General features: G+C 37.1%; 1 protein-coding gene across 1 annotated transcript; it reads right to left on the bottom strand.

Annotated features, from left to right (window-relative positions):
* Positions 1-16297: 16297 nt before the first annotated feature.
* On the bottom strand, positions 16298-17069 carry LOC149206374 (putative histone H2B.3). Its single transcript, XM_089393691.1, has one exon. It carries the CDS (start codon positions 17001-17003, stop codon positions 16530-16532), a length of 474 nt encoding a protein of 157 aa, XP_089249817.1. The 5' UTR covers positions 17004-17069; the 3' UTR covers positions 16298-16529.
* Positions 17070-17352: the final 283 nt, after the last annotated feature.

Below are 17352 nucleotides of genomic sequence, written 5' to 3'. Positions count from 1 at the left end.
CTTATAGCCAACCAGCATATACATATGCAAATATTAATTCATAATTCTGCAGATATACGAGACTTCAGTTATACCCAGATCGTATCATTCACAGAATAATATATGCATCAGTATTCAGATCTAGAATATTCATGAGCAAAAACACATAATGATAGTTCACTTTATGCCTTAAGATCTCGATCCATCATTAGATCTTTTCCTCCATCTACTAAGGTTCCTCCTTGGTTCAGATCTAGCAATGCACCATAAACCAATAACTTGCATACTAGATCTCTCTCTTCATCAGATATTTAATACTTCAGTACCTTAGCCTAATGATCTTCTCCTCCTTTTATAGTTTTAGGCCTTTCTCAATACCATGGACCAAAACCACTTAGGACCAATACCTTGGATCAAATACCTAGGGTCAATACCTCGAATCAAATACCATGGACCAAATACTTCGAACCAAAACTTAGTTTTCCAAGGTATATGCGCTTTCCTTTCCATGAAAGTGCGTGTGTACATTATACGCACCTTTGGTTCTGTTAACCTGCGTGTATACGTGGCTTGGTCAATGGTGAACCTGCGTATACCTCTCTTTCTTCATTCTATGAAGACTAATCTATCATTCTTTGCTGTTTTCCTAGTATACTGTGATCTTTCATCTGAGTGAGTTTCCTTCTGAACTGATTCCTTGAAGTTGCCCTGCATTTCATCACATCTGAATCTACCCTGCATTTCATCACATTCTGTCACATCTGATATCTCTTTTGTAGATTCATCTAGTTACCATATACAAGTGATTTGTTTTGCTACAAGTGGGTTGCCATCAAGTACAACACATACATCATAATGCCAACAATCTCCCCCTTTGGACTTGATGGCAACAACAACCACACCAAGTCATTCTCCCCCTTTGACATTAAAGGCAAAGGGTCATGCTCCCCCTGATTGCATGTTGAATTTTCTGATATGCTGAATTGTGCTGAATGAGCTCCCCTGATCGAGTCCATGCTCCTCCTAAGCATAAGAAAAGTTTGCAAAAAGATGTTCTAAAAGAAGAACATGACTCTATACATGCATCACAAATGACCTTCCTATCACCAATGACTCATACATACATCCATCAACCAAGTGGGGATATACCAAATTTGACTCATCCACCCAACCAAGTGGGGATATATCAATTGTTTATACATGACAAAACCAAGAAACATTACATCATCCATCCCATGCATAGTGGGGTTACAAATTAGGTCTTTTTCATGACTGTTACATTAAAAGATATACATGACATGTATAATAGAGGCCAACTATCTTAAACAAGACCATTATAGTCATCAGCAACATCTGTCAATCAACATCCAGACCAGCAACCATGTTCTCCCCCTAAACATGTTCCACCTAAAGCAAAATCTGCACCAAGATCTTCTAAGATAATGCCAACAATGCATTATTAGAATCATATGCTCCCCTTGAACCTGTGTCAGATGTTCACTGTCAGATATATATCAGAAGAGTTATCAAGGCATCATCATCAATCATATATATATCTAGTTATCAACAACTTATGAGAACCAACATATTTCCACATGTCATCCACAGATTGTAACCATCATCAAGCAGAGCATATAATTCACTGAACCATATCAGACCCCTTTCTCCTGAGTCTAGCCCACTACTTTTCTTCAAACTAGCATATATGCAACTGTACCCATAGAAACCAACATATATATGAGACTACACTTCATGAACTCGCGTATAACCACCCTTCTCTAAAGAAGATAGGATTTAACAGCAGCATGATGCACCAACTACTCCTAGCTTTTTTCTAAAATATTCAAATGTCTCTCTAGGTAGTGGTTTAGTGAATATATCAGCAACATGTTCTTTGGAGGGAACATACTCCAATTTGACCTTTTGTTCAAGCACTTGTTCATGTAGAAAATGATATTTGATAGGTATGTGCTTGGTATTGGAGTGCATGAATGGATTCTTTGAAATACTGATGGCACTTGCATTATCACATAGAATGGAGATTGGTGGAGTACATGTGACTGAATGTCTTGCAAGGTTTGTATCATCCAAAGTTGTTGTGTGCAGCAAGATGCAACAACCACGTATTCTGCTTCAGTTGTAGATAATGCAATTGAACTTTGTTTCTTGTTGAACCAAGACACTAACCTGGAACCCATATAGAATGCACCACCACTAGTGATTTTTCTGTCATCAACACTTCCTTCACAATCTGCATCTGTATGTGCATGAAGTGTAAGATCTGTATCTCTAGGATACCATAAACCAAAGTTCTGTGTTCCTTGAAGATATTTGAAAATCCTTTTGACTGCCTGAAGGTGTGTTTCCTTAGGACTTGCTTGGAATCTTCCAACTATTCCCACTGCATGCATGATGTCCGGTCGGGTACCTGTTAGATAAAGCAAACTGCCAATCATGGATCTGTAAGTTGGTTGATGTACTGCTGCTAATTCATCATTTGAGCTAAGACTTCATCCTATTACAATTGGGGTACATACTGGTTTAGAGTCTTCCATGCCATACTTTTTCAGGATCTGTTTGAGATATTTGGTTTGTGAGAGGAAAATACCATCTTTATTCTGCTGAACTTGTAGACCAAGAAAGTAGGTGAGCTCACCAAGCAAGGACATTTCAAATTCTTGCTGCATTACTGAGGCAAAATTTTGACTCATGGATTCTTCATTGCTACCAAAAATGACATCATCAATATACACAAAAATTATTAGCAATTTATCAGTGTCCATCTTTGTATATAGATTGCTATCTGCTGACCCCTTTGAAAAACCTTGTTGGTGGAGATATTTGTCAAGATGGTAATACCATGCTCTTGGAGCTTGTTTTAGACCATAGAGAGATTTTCTGAGTTTTCATACAAGTTTTGCATCATTTCCAAGAATGAATCCTTCTAGTTGTTCACTATAGACTTCTTCTTCTAAATCTCCATTAAGAAAGGTAGATTTTACATCCATTTGGTATACTTTGAATTTCTGAAAACTAGAGAGAGCAAGAAACATTCTTATGGCTTCAAGTCTAGCAACAGGTCCAAAAGTTTCTTCAAAATCTATACCTTCTTGTTGAGAATATCCTTTGCAAACAAGTCTGGCCTTGTTTCTAATAACTTCTCCATTTTCGTTCAGCTTGTTTTTGAATATCCATTTAGTTCCTATGATATTCTTATCATGAGGTCTAGGAACTAATTCCCAAGTATTATTCTTTTCAATTTTCTCAAGTTCTTCATTCATGGCCTTGACCCAACATTCATCTCAGCATGCTTCATTCACATTTTGAGGTTCGGTGGAGGATAGTAATGCTAGATAGCTTGAGGTTTTGGCAATAGTTCTTCTTGTCTGCACACCTGCCCCTTTTTCCCCCAAAATTTGAGTTTCTGGATGATTTTTCTAAACATACCTGGACAGAGTCTTTTCTTCTATCATTATCTCTTCTTCTAGTACTTCATTGGTTTCTTCTTCAGAATCAGTGTGATTTGATGTGGGAAAATGATCCTCATCTTCTTCATTGTCATGATCTTCAGTTTTTATCTATTTTGGATTTTTGCATGTTTCATCAACTACAACATCAATACTTTCAATAATTTTCCCAAGTCTTTTGTTATAACATTTATATCATTTACTTTAGTAAGAGTAGCCAAAAAGAATGCCTTCATCTACTCTAGGTTCAAACTTACCAAGTTTTTCATTAGTCCTTTTGATGTAACACTTTCTTCCAAAAACTTTGAAGTACTTTACCATAGGAGTTTTACCGTACCAAAGTTCATGTGGAGTTTGAGTGCTATTTACCCTAACATTTGCTTGGTTGAAGATAGTGATGACGACAAATGCAGCTTCACCCCAGAAGGTTGCAGGAGTTCCAGATTCATCTATCATAGCATAAGCCATTTGTTGAACAGTTTTGTTCATCCTTTCTACCACTCCATTTTGCTGAGGAGTCCTTGCGGTGGAGAACTGCCTTTTTATTCCATGTTGTTCATAGAAGTCAAAGAATTTATCCAAGGTAAATTCCCCTCCTCGATCAGATCTGAGGCATTTGATTTTGCAATCTGATTCATTTTCAACCAAATCTTTGAAGGCTTTGAACTTTTCAAATGCTTCATCTTTATTCTTCAGAAGACTTATCCAACACATTCTAGAAAAAGCATCAATGAACAATATAAAGTATTCTTCTCCATGAGGTGAATTTTTCCTTGATGGTCCACATAAATCAATATGAACAAGTTCAAGTAGCTTACTAGCTGATCCTTCTTTTTTGATGAATTTAGATCTGGTTTGCTTATCAAATTGACATGATTTTCATATAGTATTTTCAGGAATGTTGATATCTGGAAGATCTCGAATAGCCTGGAATCTGCGTGCTTTTCTTATTTGAGAAAAGCTTAGATGTCCCAATCTTCTGTGCCATAGCCAGTTTTCATCATTCTTGCTTAGATAACACTGTTGTTGTCCTCCCTTGAGTATGTACAGGTTGTTTAGAGTTATTGTACCTTTAATCACTGTTTCTCTTGTATCAAGCTCACGAAAAACACATCCATTTGATCGAAACACTACTTCATTTCCTTGATCACACATTTGACTCACACTCAACAGGTTATGTTTTAAGCCATCAACATACATAACACTTCCAGATTTAACTTTTTATTTCAAGAAAACAAAGCCTTTACCTTTTATGACAGCAAGAGTGTCATTTCCAAATGAGACACTCTTTTCCTTTTCTAAGGCATTATATGAGTGTAGTTTTTCTCTGTCACCTGTCATGTGTTTTAAGCATCCACTGTTGATGTACCACTGGTTTTCTTGTCCTTATATATAAGGCTATACCGCATCTTTTTGTTTGTGGTTCTTTCTTTCTCCATATTTTAGGATTTAATGGATTTTGCTCCTTTTGAGATATTTTCTGAAATTTGCTCCTGAATTCAGATTCTTCATGGCCAAAGTTGTTACAAATTGAGAATTCTATTTCATTTTCAAGCAGAGAAAAGTTATTATAGGAACTTTTCTTGATCCCTAGATCACATTCCTTTGATTTCGTGCTTCTCTAGTCATTATGGTTTTCTAAGCAACACATTGCGTAGCTTTGTGTCCAAAATTATGACATGAGAAACATTGACCATTAAAGAAGTTCCTGCAATTATCGAATCTACTGACCTGGTGATTGTAGTTTCTATTGATATTCATATTTGAAGCAAATTGAGTACAATTTACCTGAGGTTGGTTGTGGCTTCTGTTCATCCTTGAAATAAATTGAGCCTTGTTTACCTAGTGATTTGCGTTATGCCTTTGCTGACGATTGTCAAATTGTTCAGTACTCCTTGCTGCATCAAGATAGCTTTTAGTGGAGGTTGACAACTTCTATGATTGAGATGCTTCTTCAGTATATCCAAGACTTGTCTTTATTAGAGGAGAATGCTGCACTTTTATAATTTCATTTAAGGTTTTTGATCCTTTAGCAAATCTAAGATTGAGAGTTTTTGTTTTCTCAAGATCCTTTCTTAGACCCACAATTTCACATTCTAGTTTTTCATTGTGCTTTTCTCTTTTAGCAAGTTGGTATATCAAGGTATCTATAATCATATTCTTTTCTTCTAAACATATTTTAAGTTTAGATATTTCTTCATAAAGGTCATCTTCCTCTAAAGCATCCAAAAAATCATCATCTTCATAAGCCATCAGAAGTCTATAGTCATTACTATTTTCATCTTCATCACTATTTGATAAACCATCACTATCTTCATGAGTATAGTAGCTCTTTTTACTTACACTTTGTTTTCTATTACATTTTTCATATTCCTTCCCTTTATCATATTTATCTTTATGAGGACATTTGGCAGCATAATGACCGACTCTACCACAGGCAAAACATTTGAAAGGTACTTTACCTCTGAATCTTCTGGAACCCCGTTGAAGGTTCTTGACAAAGTTTGCTTCTTCTTCTCCTTCTGAAATATGTCCTAATTCATTGAGTTCTTCTTTTCCTTTTGCTGAAGCTTTAAATGTGGCTTCTCTCATATCTGATGGACCTCCTTTTCTCATCTCAAAGGCAGTTAGGATTTCATGAAGTTGTGTCATAGTAATAGTCTGTAGATCCTGCTTTTCTTCTATGGCAGATACTTTTGATTCAAATTTAGCAGACAAGGATCTTAAGACTTTTTCAACTAAGGTAACTTCCTTTATCTCTTCACCTAGAGTTTTCATGCAATTAACAACCTCATATGTATGCAAGAAGTAACTAGCTATACTTTCATCATTGTGCATCTTGAGATTTTCATATTGAATTCTGAGAGCTTGTAGTTTAGCACGTTTTACCTGAGAGTCTCCTTCATAGCTTAAAACGATTTTGTCCCATATTTCTTTAGTTGATTTGAGCTGCATAGCTTTGACAAACTCTGATTGTGACAGACTTCCTAATATGTATTGACAGCCTTGGCATTGGTTTCATATTGCTTTTTACGTGCCGTATCTATAGGAATTGCTGATGGAAATGTATATCCTCCTTCCACAATTTCCCAGACATCTGTTCCAAGAGATTGAAGATAGGTTGTGGTTCTTACCTTCCAATAAATGAAGTTTCTCCCATCAAATATTGGCGGTCTGATGGATCCCCCCTTTCTTGATTACTCATGATGATGGATCTGCCTTCAAGCGATCAAGCTTCTTTTGAAGGACCTGCTCTAATACCAATTGTTGGAAATAATACTGAGAGGGGGGTGAATCAGTATTATCAAATCAATAATTTAATTTTCAAAACTGATTTATATACGCTACTTCAGCTCAGTGAACTAGCATGTATACGCAATTATACTTAATGGAACCAGCGTATCTACAGAGATAAATTGATTTACCCAAATTATCATGTAATGAACTTTAATCAGTATATCAGCAAATTCATTAGACGGTGCAGTAAGAGAAGAGTAAAGCATCACACATAAGCAACACACATAAACACCAAGATATAAGGTGGAAACCCAATGTGGGTTAAAACCACCTGCTGCAATCGTCTCTGTCTTCTTTTAATAATAAGATAATTATGTTTACAATTTTTGTACTAGTGCAGCTTTATACTAGTACACAGGCTTCTACCTGCAGAATGCTACAACCTTCTCTCATTCTCCAGCTTCTACTGGAAGGGAGCTACAACCCCCTAGCTCTTGTACTAGCTGATATGTTTACTAGTACATCTGTGCTAGCCTATAGAAGGCTACAACCTTCTCCTTTCTTTCAGGGACCATGTTTCATAAATTTTCAGACTGGATCCATCAACAACATCATTCAATCATCAAATATATCTGCATCAACCAACCTTCTATTGAACCAACCACAACCAAATCAATCAATCACTTTGATCTTTCAGAATGTTGTCACCAGAATACAATAACCAGAACCGAAGCCAGAACCCATAACACTACAACAATAAACAACAACAACTAAAACATAGATTATAAGGTATACGCTACCTTATTGTGCTGAACCCGCATGTATACGCGCTTTCCTTAAAGCAAACCAGCGTATACATCTGCAAATATTAATTAATAATTCTGCAGCTATACCAGACTTCAGTTATACCCAAATCATATCATTTACAGAATAATATATGCATCAGTATTTAGATCTAGAATATTCATGAGAAAAAACACATAATGATAGTTCACTTTATGCCTTAAGATCCCGATCCATAATTAGATCTTATCTTCCATCTGCTAAGGTTCCTCCTTGGTTCAGATCCAGCAATGCACCATAACCCAATAACCTACATACTAGATCTCTCTCTTCATCAGATATTCAATGCTTGAGTACCTTCGCCTAATGATCTTCTCCTCCTTTTATAGTTTTAGGCCTTTCTCAATACCATGGACCAAAACCAATTAGGACCAATACCTTGGATCAAATACCTAGGGTCAATACCTCGGATCAAATACCATGGACCAATACCATGGATCAAAATACCATGGACCAAATACTTCGGACCAAAACTTAGTTTTCCAAGGTATACGTGCTTTCCTTTCTGTGAAATCGCGTGTGTACATTATACGCACCTTTGGTTCTGTTAACCTGTGTGTATACACGACTTGGTTAATGGTGAACCTGCGTATACCTCTCTTTCTTCATTCTGTGAAGACCGATCTGTGATTCTTTGTTGTTTTCCTGGTATATTGTGATCTTTCATCTGAGTGAGTTGCCTTTTGAACTGATTCCTTGAAGCTGCCATACATTTCATCACATCTAAAATTTCCCTGCATTTCATCACATTCTGTCACATCTGATATCTCTTTTGTACATTCATCTAGTTACCATATACAAGTGATTTGTTCTGCTACAAGTGGGTTGCCATCAAGTACAACACATACATCATAATGCCAACACACTCTCCTTAGCCTTCCAAAGAGTTGGAATAGCTACCAAGACTCTGTGAATGGAAGGGAGAAACTGTCGGATTGGGAACAACTATTGTCGGATCTGATGCGGGAGGAGATCAAGAGGAGCACACGAGATGGTTCTTAATCTAAGAATGATGATGAAGGAAATCTAGCCTTAGAAAGTAAGGCAAGGAAAGGGAAGGGGAAGGCTTCCCATTCCAAATCAAATTCTTCTCATGGAGGGAAGAAGGGTGACAAGTCTAAAGTGAGATGCTTTACTTGTCACAAGATGGGACATTATGCAACTAATTTCCCATCGAAGAAGTCCAAGAACGGATCCTTGGAAGGATCGAAAGGTGAGGCATTAGCCTTTCATTTTGAAATGGACTTTACCCTCATTGCATGCATGGTGTCATCAATGATGGGTTTTGTTTGGTATCTTGACAATGGAGCCTCATTCCACATGACCGGTGATAAATTTTATTTAGTACCTTGGAAGAGAAATACCTCAAGATGCACATAGAGATGGGTGACGACAGAACGTATAGTGTTTCAGGAGTGGGCACGGTTGCTTTTAAGAGGGATCATGGAGCTCCTATCACCTTGATAGATGTGAAGTATGTGCTCGGACTGAAGAAGAACTTGGTATCAGTCGCGATGTTGGAGGACAAAAGATATGATGTTGTCTTTAGTAAAGGAAAGACATTCCTAAGACACATAGCCACGGGTCAAACCAAGAGGATAGGGATTCGGGTGAATGATCTCCATAAACTAGAGGTAGATGATTGTGCAACATTGAGTACAAAAGTAGAATTGGTGCAAAGCCAAGACATTGGTGAGTTGTGGCACAGACAATTGGGCCATTTGCATCATGGGGCTTTGAAGATAATGTAGAAGATATCTACAAGACTTCTCAAAGCTAAACTTGAGCAAGTTGACACATGCAAAGGTTGTACCTTGGGAAAGTACACCAAGTCTTCCTTTCATGATCGAGATAGTCGAGCAAAGGCTATCTTAGAGTGAGTTCATACTGATGTGTGTGGACCATTCTCGATGACATCCATAGCAAAGCAAAGGTATTATGTGATTTTCATTGATGATTTTTCTTGTAAATGCTGGATTTATTTCATGTAGAAGAAGGACCAAACCTTCTCAAAGTTTTGTGAGTTCAAAGCTTTGGTCGAGAAAGAGTTAGGGAAGAAGATCAAGACCTTGAGAAGCGACAACAGTGGAGAATATGTCTCTCAAGAGTTTAAGGACTTCTGTGCAGCTGAAGGAATTAAACGAGAGTTGACGGCACCTCATAACCCACCGCAAAATGGGGTGGCCGAGAGGAAGAATAGAATTATTGTAGGGGCAGCACGGGCGATGTTGCATGACCAAAGCCTACCACTTCATCTATGGGTTGAGGCATGTAACACAGCGGTCTATTTGCAGAATAGAAGCCCACATCACATACTTGGGATGAAGACACTAGAGGAAGCTTTCTCCGGTAAGAGACCAAATGTGGGCCACTTTAGGATCTTTTACTCATCGGTATATTGCCATGTGACAAAGGATGCACGGAAAAAGCTTGATCCGACAGCAGAGTTGGGGATACTTGTGGGGTACACTTATACACCTTACAAATATCAAGTGCACTTGCCTACCAGTCGGAGCACAGTGGTTCACAGAGATCTCAAGTTTGATGAGCAGAAGGCCATGTGAGTTTCCCTTGAGAGGGAGCTCCAACTATAGGCTGTGGAGGAATTATTGGTTCCTAAGGAGGAGGAGCTTGAGACTGATGCGGAGCAGCCACATGCAAAGGTTACAGGATTGGAGACATCCACTCAAGCGGAGTCTTCCAGAGATGGATGGAAGCAAACAAGTGAAGCTGACAGATTGTTGTAGGATGCGAGAGAGAATGTGGGAGCACCATCTTCTCAGCACAGACAGAGGAGGTCACCTGAGAGGTACACTGGATACATGGCCCTTGCTGGGGAATTTGTTGAGACCAAGCCATCTTCCTTTGAGGAATCAGTGCAGCAGTTGATTTGGGTTGATGTTATGGTGGAAGAGTATGACTCCATAGTTCGTAACAGTGTTTGGGACGTGGTTCCAAGACTGGAGAACAATTCAGTTGTGAGTTCCTGTTGGCTTTAAAAGGTAAAGCAAGTTGTTGATGATGGGAGGATCATGTTGCTACAGTATATTTTGACAGAGGAGCAAGATGCCAACATTTTGACAAAGGCAGTGTGAAAGTGTAAATTCAAGTTCCATAGAGACGGGATCGGGGTGGCAGATAATCCCTTTCTTGTTGAGAGGGAGTGTTGAAATGTGGAAACAAGAATATTCCAATTTAATTTGTCCTTGAATTAAATTGTGAATTAAAATTGAATTTAGTCTCAAGAGCTACTTGGAAAAAATTAATTAAGTTATTTTGACTTAATTAGTTTGATAAATTCAAGTTAGAAGTCTTTCTGAAGTCATGCAAGAGTTATTCCTTAAATTAAGAAGATAAGATTTAAATTAAGGAGATAATATTGAGTTATATTTGAGTTGTAATTATTTAACTCAGGTTACTGAGTTAAGTCTAGTTAAATTAGTTCCAAACTATTTGAGGAACTAATAGAGAGTTAACAGTCAGTTGATGCATGGATGCACTCAACTAGTGTACTCCAGTTAAGTAAATATTCCCTCATTAGAAACTCATGCATGTATATTCTAAGAAAGACCCAATTGAGATTAAAGTCAAGGACAGTGCACTATCAGTTGCATGTGGTTTCCTATAAAGAAAACTCATGCATGCAGAAGGAATAATTCCTTGAGGATTATGCAGTTCTGACAATATGTGAGATCAAGAGATCATCCACTTGGTAAATTGGTTTTCCACTTGGTTGAATGAGATCATCCGAGAGGAACAACACAAGGAAATACGAGCTTGGAGGGCAGAGAGGAAAGTTGGAGAGCAGCCAAGATTGCGTGTGAGCATCTGTCACGATTGTACTGAGAGATAGCTAGTTGTGAGAGCTAAGGCTTTGTATAATCTCTATGTATTTCCACCTTGTATTATAATACAGATAGTGGGGTTTTTAGCTGAGGCTTTCCCCAAAGTATTTTCATGTGTGTTGTGTGATTGATTCTTCTTCTTCTGGTTTTATTTTTCAACTCAATATTTAAGCTTCCACAAATTATTAGTAGAAGTAGGTTATAGTATTCTGATTTGATTTATATTGCATTATCGGGTTAACCTACATAGCAGATTTTCTACAATAAACTTAGCAAAACAAAAACAATATAATAAATTGAATAGAATAGAATTATTATTTTTATTACCTTTTCAATTGAGCCAACAATATGTTTTTTCCGTGTGTCACTACAACATCTTCCCCATTTCTGGATTGTAGAGCTCCTCTCAATGCAATCAACTACCACCATGTAACACAAACTCGAATTTCCAAACTATTCAAATTTTATCAATTACTCTTAAATATTTTTAAAATTAATCTAATAATATTAATTATTAGTGATTGTCAATTGAATTTATTTCAAATAATTGAGAGTAATGAATGTTATCCTCCATACATTATAAATAACATACTCAATTCATATCATGTATATTGTTGTTATAAAATGCTTGGTTACATGAAAAAAGACAAAAACCAAAAAACCATCGTATTTCTTGTTAATTGTTACTCTTTTAACTTGACTAGATTAATAATATTCACTCTAACATGCATTGTAACATTAATGTATCCATCATTTTCATTCTCTTTAAGGATAAATCTCCATTCATTTTCATTCTCTTTAAGGATAAATCTCCATAACTCCTAGAAAGGGATGAGAAACAAGGATAAATCTTCATAACTCCTAGATGGGATGAGAAACAAGGATAAATCGTGGGAGGGGATGGCTCCATTCCCATCACCCAAATCAAATAAGGGGGGAAGCATGGCCTTCCAACTCGCCACACATCCTACACTTCTTAAAATGATGATCCACACAATTTTAATCATTATGCATTTAACGAATTAGGGTGGAAATTGATGGAACTCTTTCAATGGTAGATTGGTGAGTCTTAAAGTAGGTTGGCGAGGGGAAACCACTATTATTTTCATTGAGTTGTGTTTAAATTTTATTTCTAGCAACTTACCCCTCCCAAACGTAGTTTCTGCTCCTACACTAATTTGTCTTTTCTTCTAAGCGGGGTAGGACCAAGTCCTTTAGACATGGCCTCCCTCAATGTGGCTACTATTTGGCTCTTGCTTAGTATACTAAAAAAAAATTGAGGAGAATTTGCATAGGGTTCTTGGAGGGAAATGCTTATTTTTATTTGAGTGGAGGTTTATTGTTCTTGGTGTGGAATTTCCTTATGCTAGTTGGGTTGGCAAGGTTACAAGGTATTTGTGCTCCTTACCGCAGTGTTGGTTGTATTAACATACGAGTCTATGCTTAATTATCTCTGCAAATTGTTTATGGTTGCATTGAATTTTACAATGAAAAGCCTTTATTTTTTAAGCATGCTTTTGTCTGGAATGGTGGTTTTCCTACTCCTAGTCCTATATCAGACAAGATCTTCTCATGTTCAATTTTCCACCTTGGATACGAGTTTATTGGTTTTTTCTTTGGATGTGTTTTTAATTCTTTAAAATTTTATCTTCCCCATTTAGGGCACTCTTCCTACACCTTCATCGCCCAGAGGATTTTTTCTCATAGCTCGAAATTGTTGTTGCACCACCCTTCATATTATCTCTCTCAAGTCTTTCATTTCCTTGTCTCTTGTTCATTGTTGTTTTAGGGGGTTTTCTCATGCATCCATCCTCTCCCAACTATCTTTTCTTATCCCTACCCCCTTCACGTCAAAAGGTCACAAGCCGTTATTTCTCACCTAGTAGAGTGGAAGGGAGTGCACGAGCTCACCTTCATGTCCATAATGCAACTCACTTCTATCAAATCCAAACTCCTAATGACATTCAACAAGAAATTGAAAATGATACAACAAAGGTTCTTGCAAATAAGGACGAACCTAACAATGCATAGGTATTGGCATCAATTGTAGAATGAGTCCCTAATCCAAGTCTACTTGAGGATGCCAAAACCAATACCTTTACACCATTGAGATTTACTAGAATATCAAAGCCCTTCTCAGAAATGTTATTCTAGAACACAATTAAGCTAAGAGAGAAATGGCATTGCAATTGGATGAACTTCAGACCGAGCATAGCGATATGGGACTCAAACATAGGGATGCAACTCTTAAGCCGGCTCATAAAAAAGCCATCTAAATTGTGGAAAAGGACCAAATTATCCAAGAACCATAGATGAGCCCATTGACATCTCTACCTCATCATGAGAAATTCATATGGCCCATAATCTTACTAGTTTGATCTCTCAAGCATGTGATTATATGTTATCAATTTAAAGATTTGGCGGGTCACAATTTATTTTTTATGTTTGACATACTAATGTATATGTTATAATAAATGTAGATGTTAGTATACTTAACAACAATAATCTCAACTGTTTTTTTTTTAATTTTATAGAAAATATATCTCTTATTTTACCACTAGTTTGGTTTCCTACTAGGGTGATAATGTTGGCATTATAGTAGGTTTTCTTGTTGGCATTGATGTCAACCTATTGGTGGTGGCCCACATGATCCTGATGGTTTGTTGTCAACATGAAGATTTACTAAATATGAGTTACCATTGAATTGATGCAGAGGTGTTTGGAAAACTAGGGCTTTATGATGGTTGTAAAGGAGTTGCAAGAGGTTGGACACGTTCTAGAGAAGTTGTAGGAGGTCTGAGAGGGTTTGGAGATGCTCGCAAGTGAGGATCTGAAAAGAAAATACTAGTAACGCGGGTGAATAAGTGGCCAGAAAGTGTTATAACTCAATACTAGTAACGCGGGTGAATAAGTGGCCAGAAAGTGTTATAACTCAGGTAATCACTGTCTAGGGTGCATTATAAAAAACTTCCCAAGAAGATAAGGTATGTTATAGTCTGTAAGAAGAGAAAATGAAAAACCACTGGCAAAACCATTGGATTTCCCATGGTATTTCAAAAAAACTTTGAAGTGAGTGGTTGATTTAGTCACACAATGATCATTTGCTTGGATTGATCTAGAACATTAGGACATAGCTATTTATATCCAAGTGTTGGATAGAGGTTTGGTTGATGGTGGAACACATTCTGCTACCTAAGATTGCATAGAAACCTTATGGAGTGAAATGATAAGATTATAGCATGATTTGTTTACAGAACTAGTGAGGGGTTACTATGAGAACGGAGATAGAATATATAATTGTTGTATCTAACAACTGTTTTGAAGGGATAAAGTAATGCATATATTATTTAGATTACAGAGAGGAAGAGTATCGAATACACATATTACAAAGACAGATGGCAAGAAGAAGGTTGAAATATCTGTGCATGTTGACTTGTGAAGCGATGTTTAGTATTCAAAATGTCAAACATTGGATTGGTGTGGAAGAGAGCTAGATTTATGACAAATATAGAGTTTGATTGTTGGTGTTAGATGGCATAGTGCAAACCTGTAGCAGTGCATGGGTACAGGATTGATGGCTAACAGTTTGATGTTGCAGGTTTCATATTCACTGATTATTTTACATGTTAATAAATAGTATTATAGTTGTGAACTGAGTTTGTTTGAAGCCAATATTTTGACACCATTAATGTATCTCCATGCCAATTAATTATGATTAAATAGCCACCCGATAGGTGTTTTGTGTCCCTATGATGAGTTTGGCTAGACAAATTTAACCAATCACATCTTTCAATTTTCATCCTCCTCAACCTAATCATTTTTTACCACGTAGGTGTAGCTCAGATTCGAGGGCTCCGCTTGGGCGAACTCTCTGTAGTTGGCCAGGTAGAATTTCTAAATTCAATATATTGAATTGTATAAGAGCGTATAGACTTCTAGCAAAATGTCTGTATGCCAATTGGCCAAAGTTCCATCGCTTAGAATCTGCGATAAACACTTCTGCTGAGGGTGTCACGTGATTCTATACATCTCAATATAGATTCTTCAACCCAAATGTTTCCACCCTCTATACATATAACCCCATTGACCTTTCAAAGTTGTTACTTTCCATACCACTGATATTGAGCAATGCAAGATACCATTCTCTCTTGTTAAAATTGTTAAATACACTTGTGAATTCACAAGTCAACGGGAGCTTACAAAGAACACAAAGAAGCATAGTTGGGCAATGCTATGAAAGAATTTTTTTTTGGCTTTTTGTGATTAAACGCAATGTGTAGAGTAAAACCTATTTTTAAAAAAGCACTGTAGTAATAAATATTTGCAAAGACTTTAATATTCAAAATAATACATAATATTATTAGGAAAATCTCATCACAATTATGGATAACTAGGAAAAAAAAATCACAAATAGATTATTTTTTAGACATTTTCTGAAAATTAACCCCCCATATATATATAACCTACAATACTTTTTATTGGAAAATGTTTAAATCTTTAAAAAAATCTTTAATTTTTAATCAAATATAAAATATATTAATAATAAAAACTTTGATGAATACATTTAGCAGAGAACTAAACTTTTGTTTTCATTTTGCAATGAGATTTCAAAATTCCTACCGCATTCTCTGTATCCATGTTACATGCAGAACCTCCGAGCATATTAAATGCATGTATTTCTTCCAGTTATCCAAGCTTCTGAGCATTTAGAGTACTTAGACTAACAATATAGTTCAGTGAAAGCTTTTTCTTATTCTCAAAAAGGATAATATAGTTTCGTGTTATTATTTAGGTTTAAAAGACGAAATGGAGCTCGGTCACCATTTCTCCACTGTAAGTCTAACAATATCCTCCTACCAGGGCCTTGATGCGCACGGCTTAACAACATATGCTACATGACTACAAGTTTTTCACGTAAACAGAAAATAAATTTATTATATTGGCTTCAAATCTTTAAAGGAACATGTGAAAGCTCAATTCAAGAGCAATTCAAGAGAAGAAGACTGATAATAAGAATCCATTTCGGAGTCTTACAAAATAAAAAAGAACCGAAAATGAGAAAATGCAAAAATTGTGATGCAGACAGACCAGAATGCGATTCCCCTGGTTATAAAACCCTACACCTATTTAAAAGAAATCGTCGAAAGAGGACCGGAATCTAAGCGCTGGTGAATTTTGTAACGGCCTTAGTACCCTCAGACACAGCGTGCTTGGCGAGCTCCCCTGGAAGAACGAGTCTTGCGGCTGTCTGGATCTCCCGGGAAGTAATAGTTGGTTTCTTGCTGAGGCGAGAGAGTCTTGATGCCTCGTTCGCCAATTTCTCAAATAAATCATTGATAAAACTGTTCATGATTCCCATGGCGTTGCTGGAAATACCCATTTCCGGATGGACCTGCTTCAGCACCTTGAAGAGATAGATCTTGTACGTCTCCACACTTTTCTTGTGCTTCTTGCTCTTTTTGTCTCCTTCCTTTACTACCTTATTCTCCAACTTCGAAGACATCTTTTCTGTTGAAGGGGAATTCCCCACCAAGGGCTTTTTCCCAGCCATGGGCCTCTTCTCTGCCTTCGGGACCATTGATGTCAAGGGCTCTTTCCCAGCCATGGGCCTCTTCTCTGCCTTCGGGGCCATTGATGTCACTATCGTGACTCGAACCTGCCACCACAGAAAAGACTCGGTGTTGCTATACCTGTGAAAAGGAGAAGCGTCTTTGCAAAATGAAAGCAGGAGGCCGTTTCATTAAATAGGGGTTGGAGTGTTTTTGTCCCATTTTCCATCACCTTTAGGTTACCTAGTATGTGAATCTAGCTATAAATAGATCTCAGGATTATCTCTAAAAACTTGTTCATTAGCTTGGTATTTAGGGATAGTTACTATCCTTCTCTGCCTTCGGGGCCATTGATGTTACTATCGTGACTCGAACCTGACACCACAGATGATCTAGGTGGATATTGGTGGCCACCTGCCAAGTCCACCTGGA

Source organism: Pinus tabuliformis, chromosome 1_2 (assembly GCF_031772625.1).
Source record: "Pinus tabuliformis cultivar Carrire ecotype Pingquan chromosome 1_2, CPIR1, whole genome shotgun sequence".
NCBI classification, from domain to species: domain Eukaryota; kingdom Viridiplantae; phylum Streptophyta; class Pinopsida; order Pinales; family Pinaceae; genus Pinus; species Pinus tabuliformis.
This window is presented reverse-complemented; position numbering and strand designations above follow the sequence as displayed.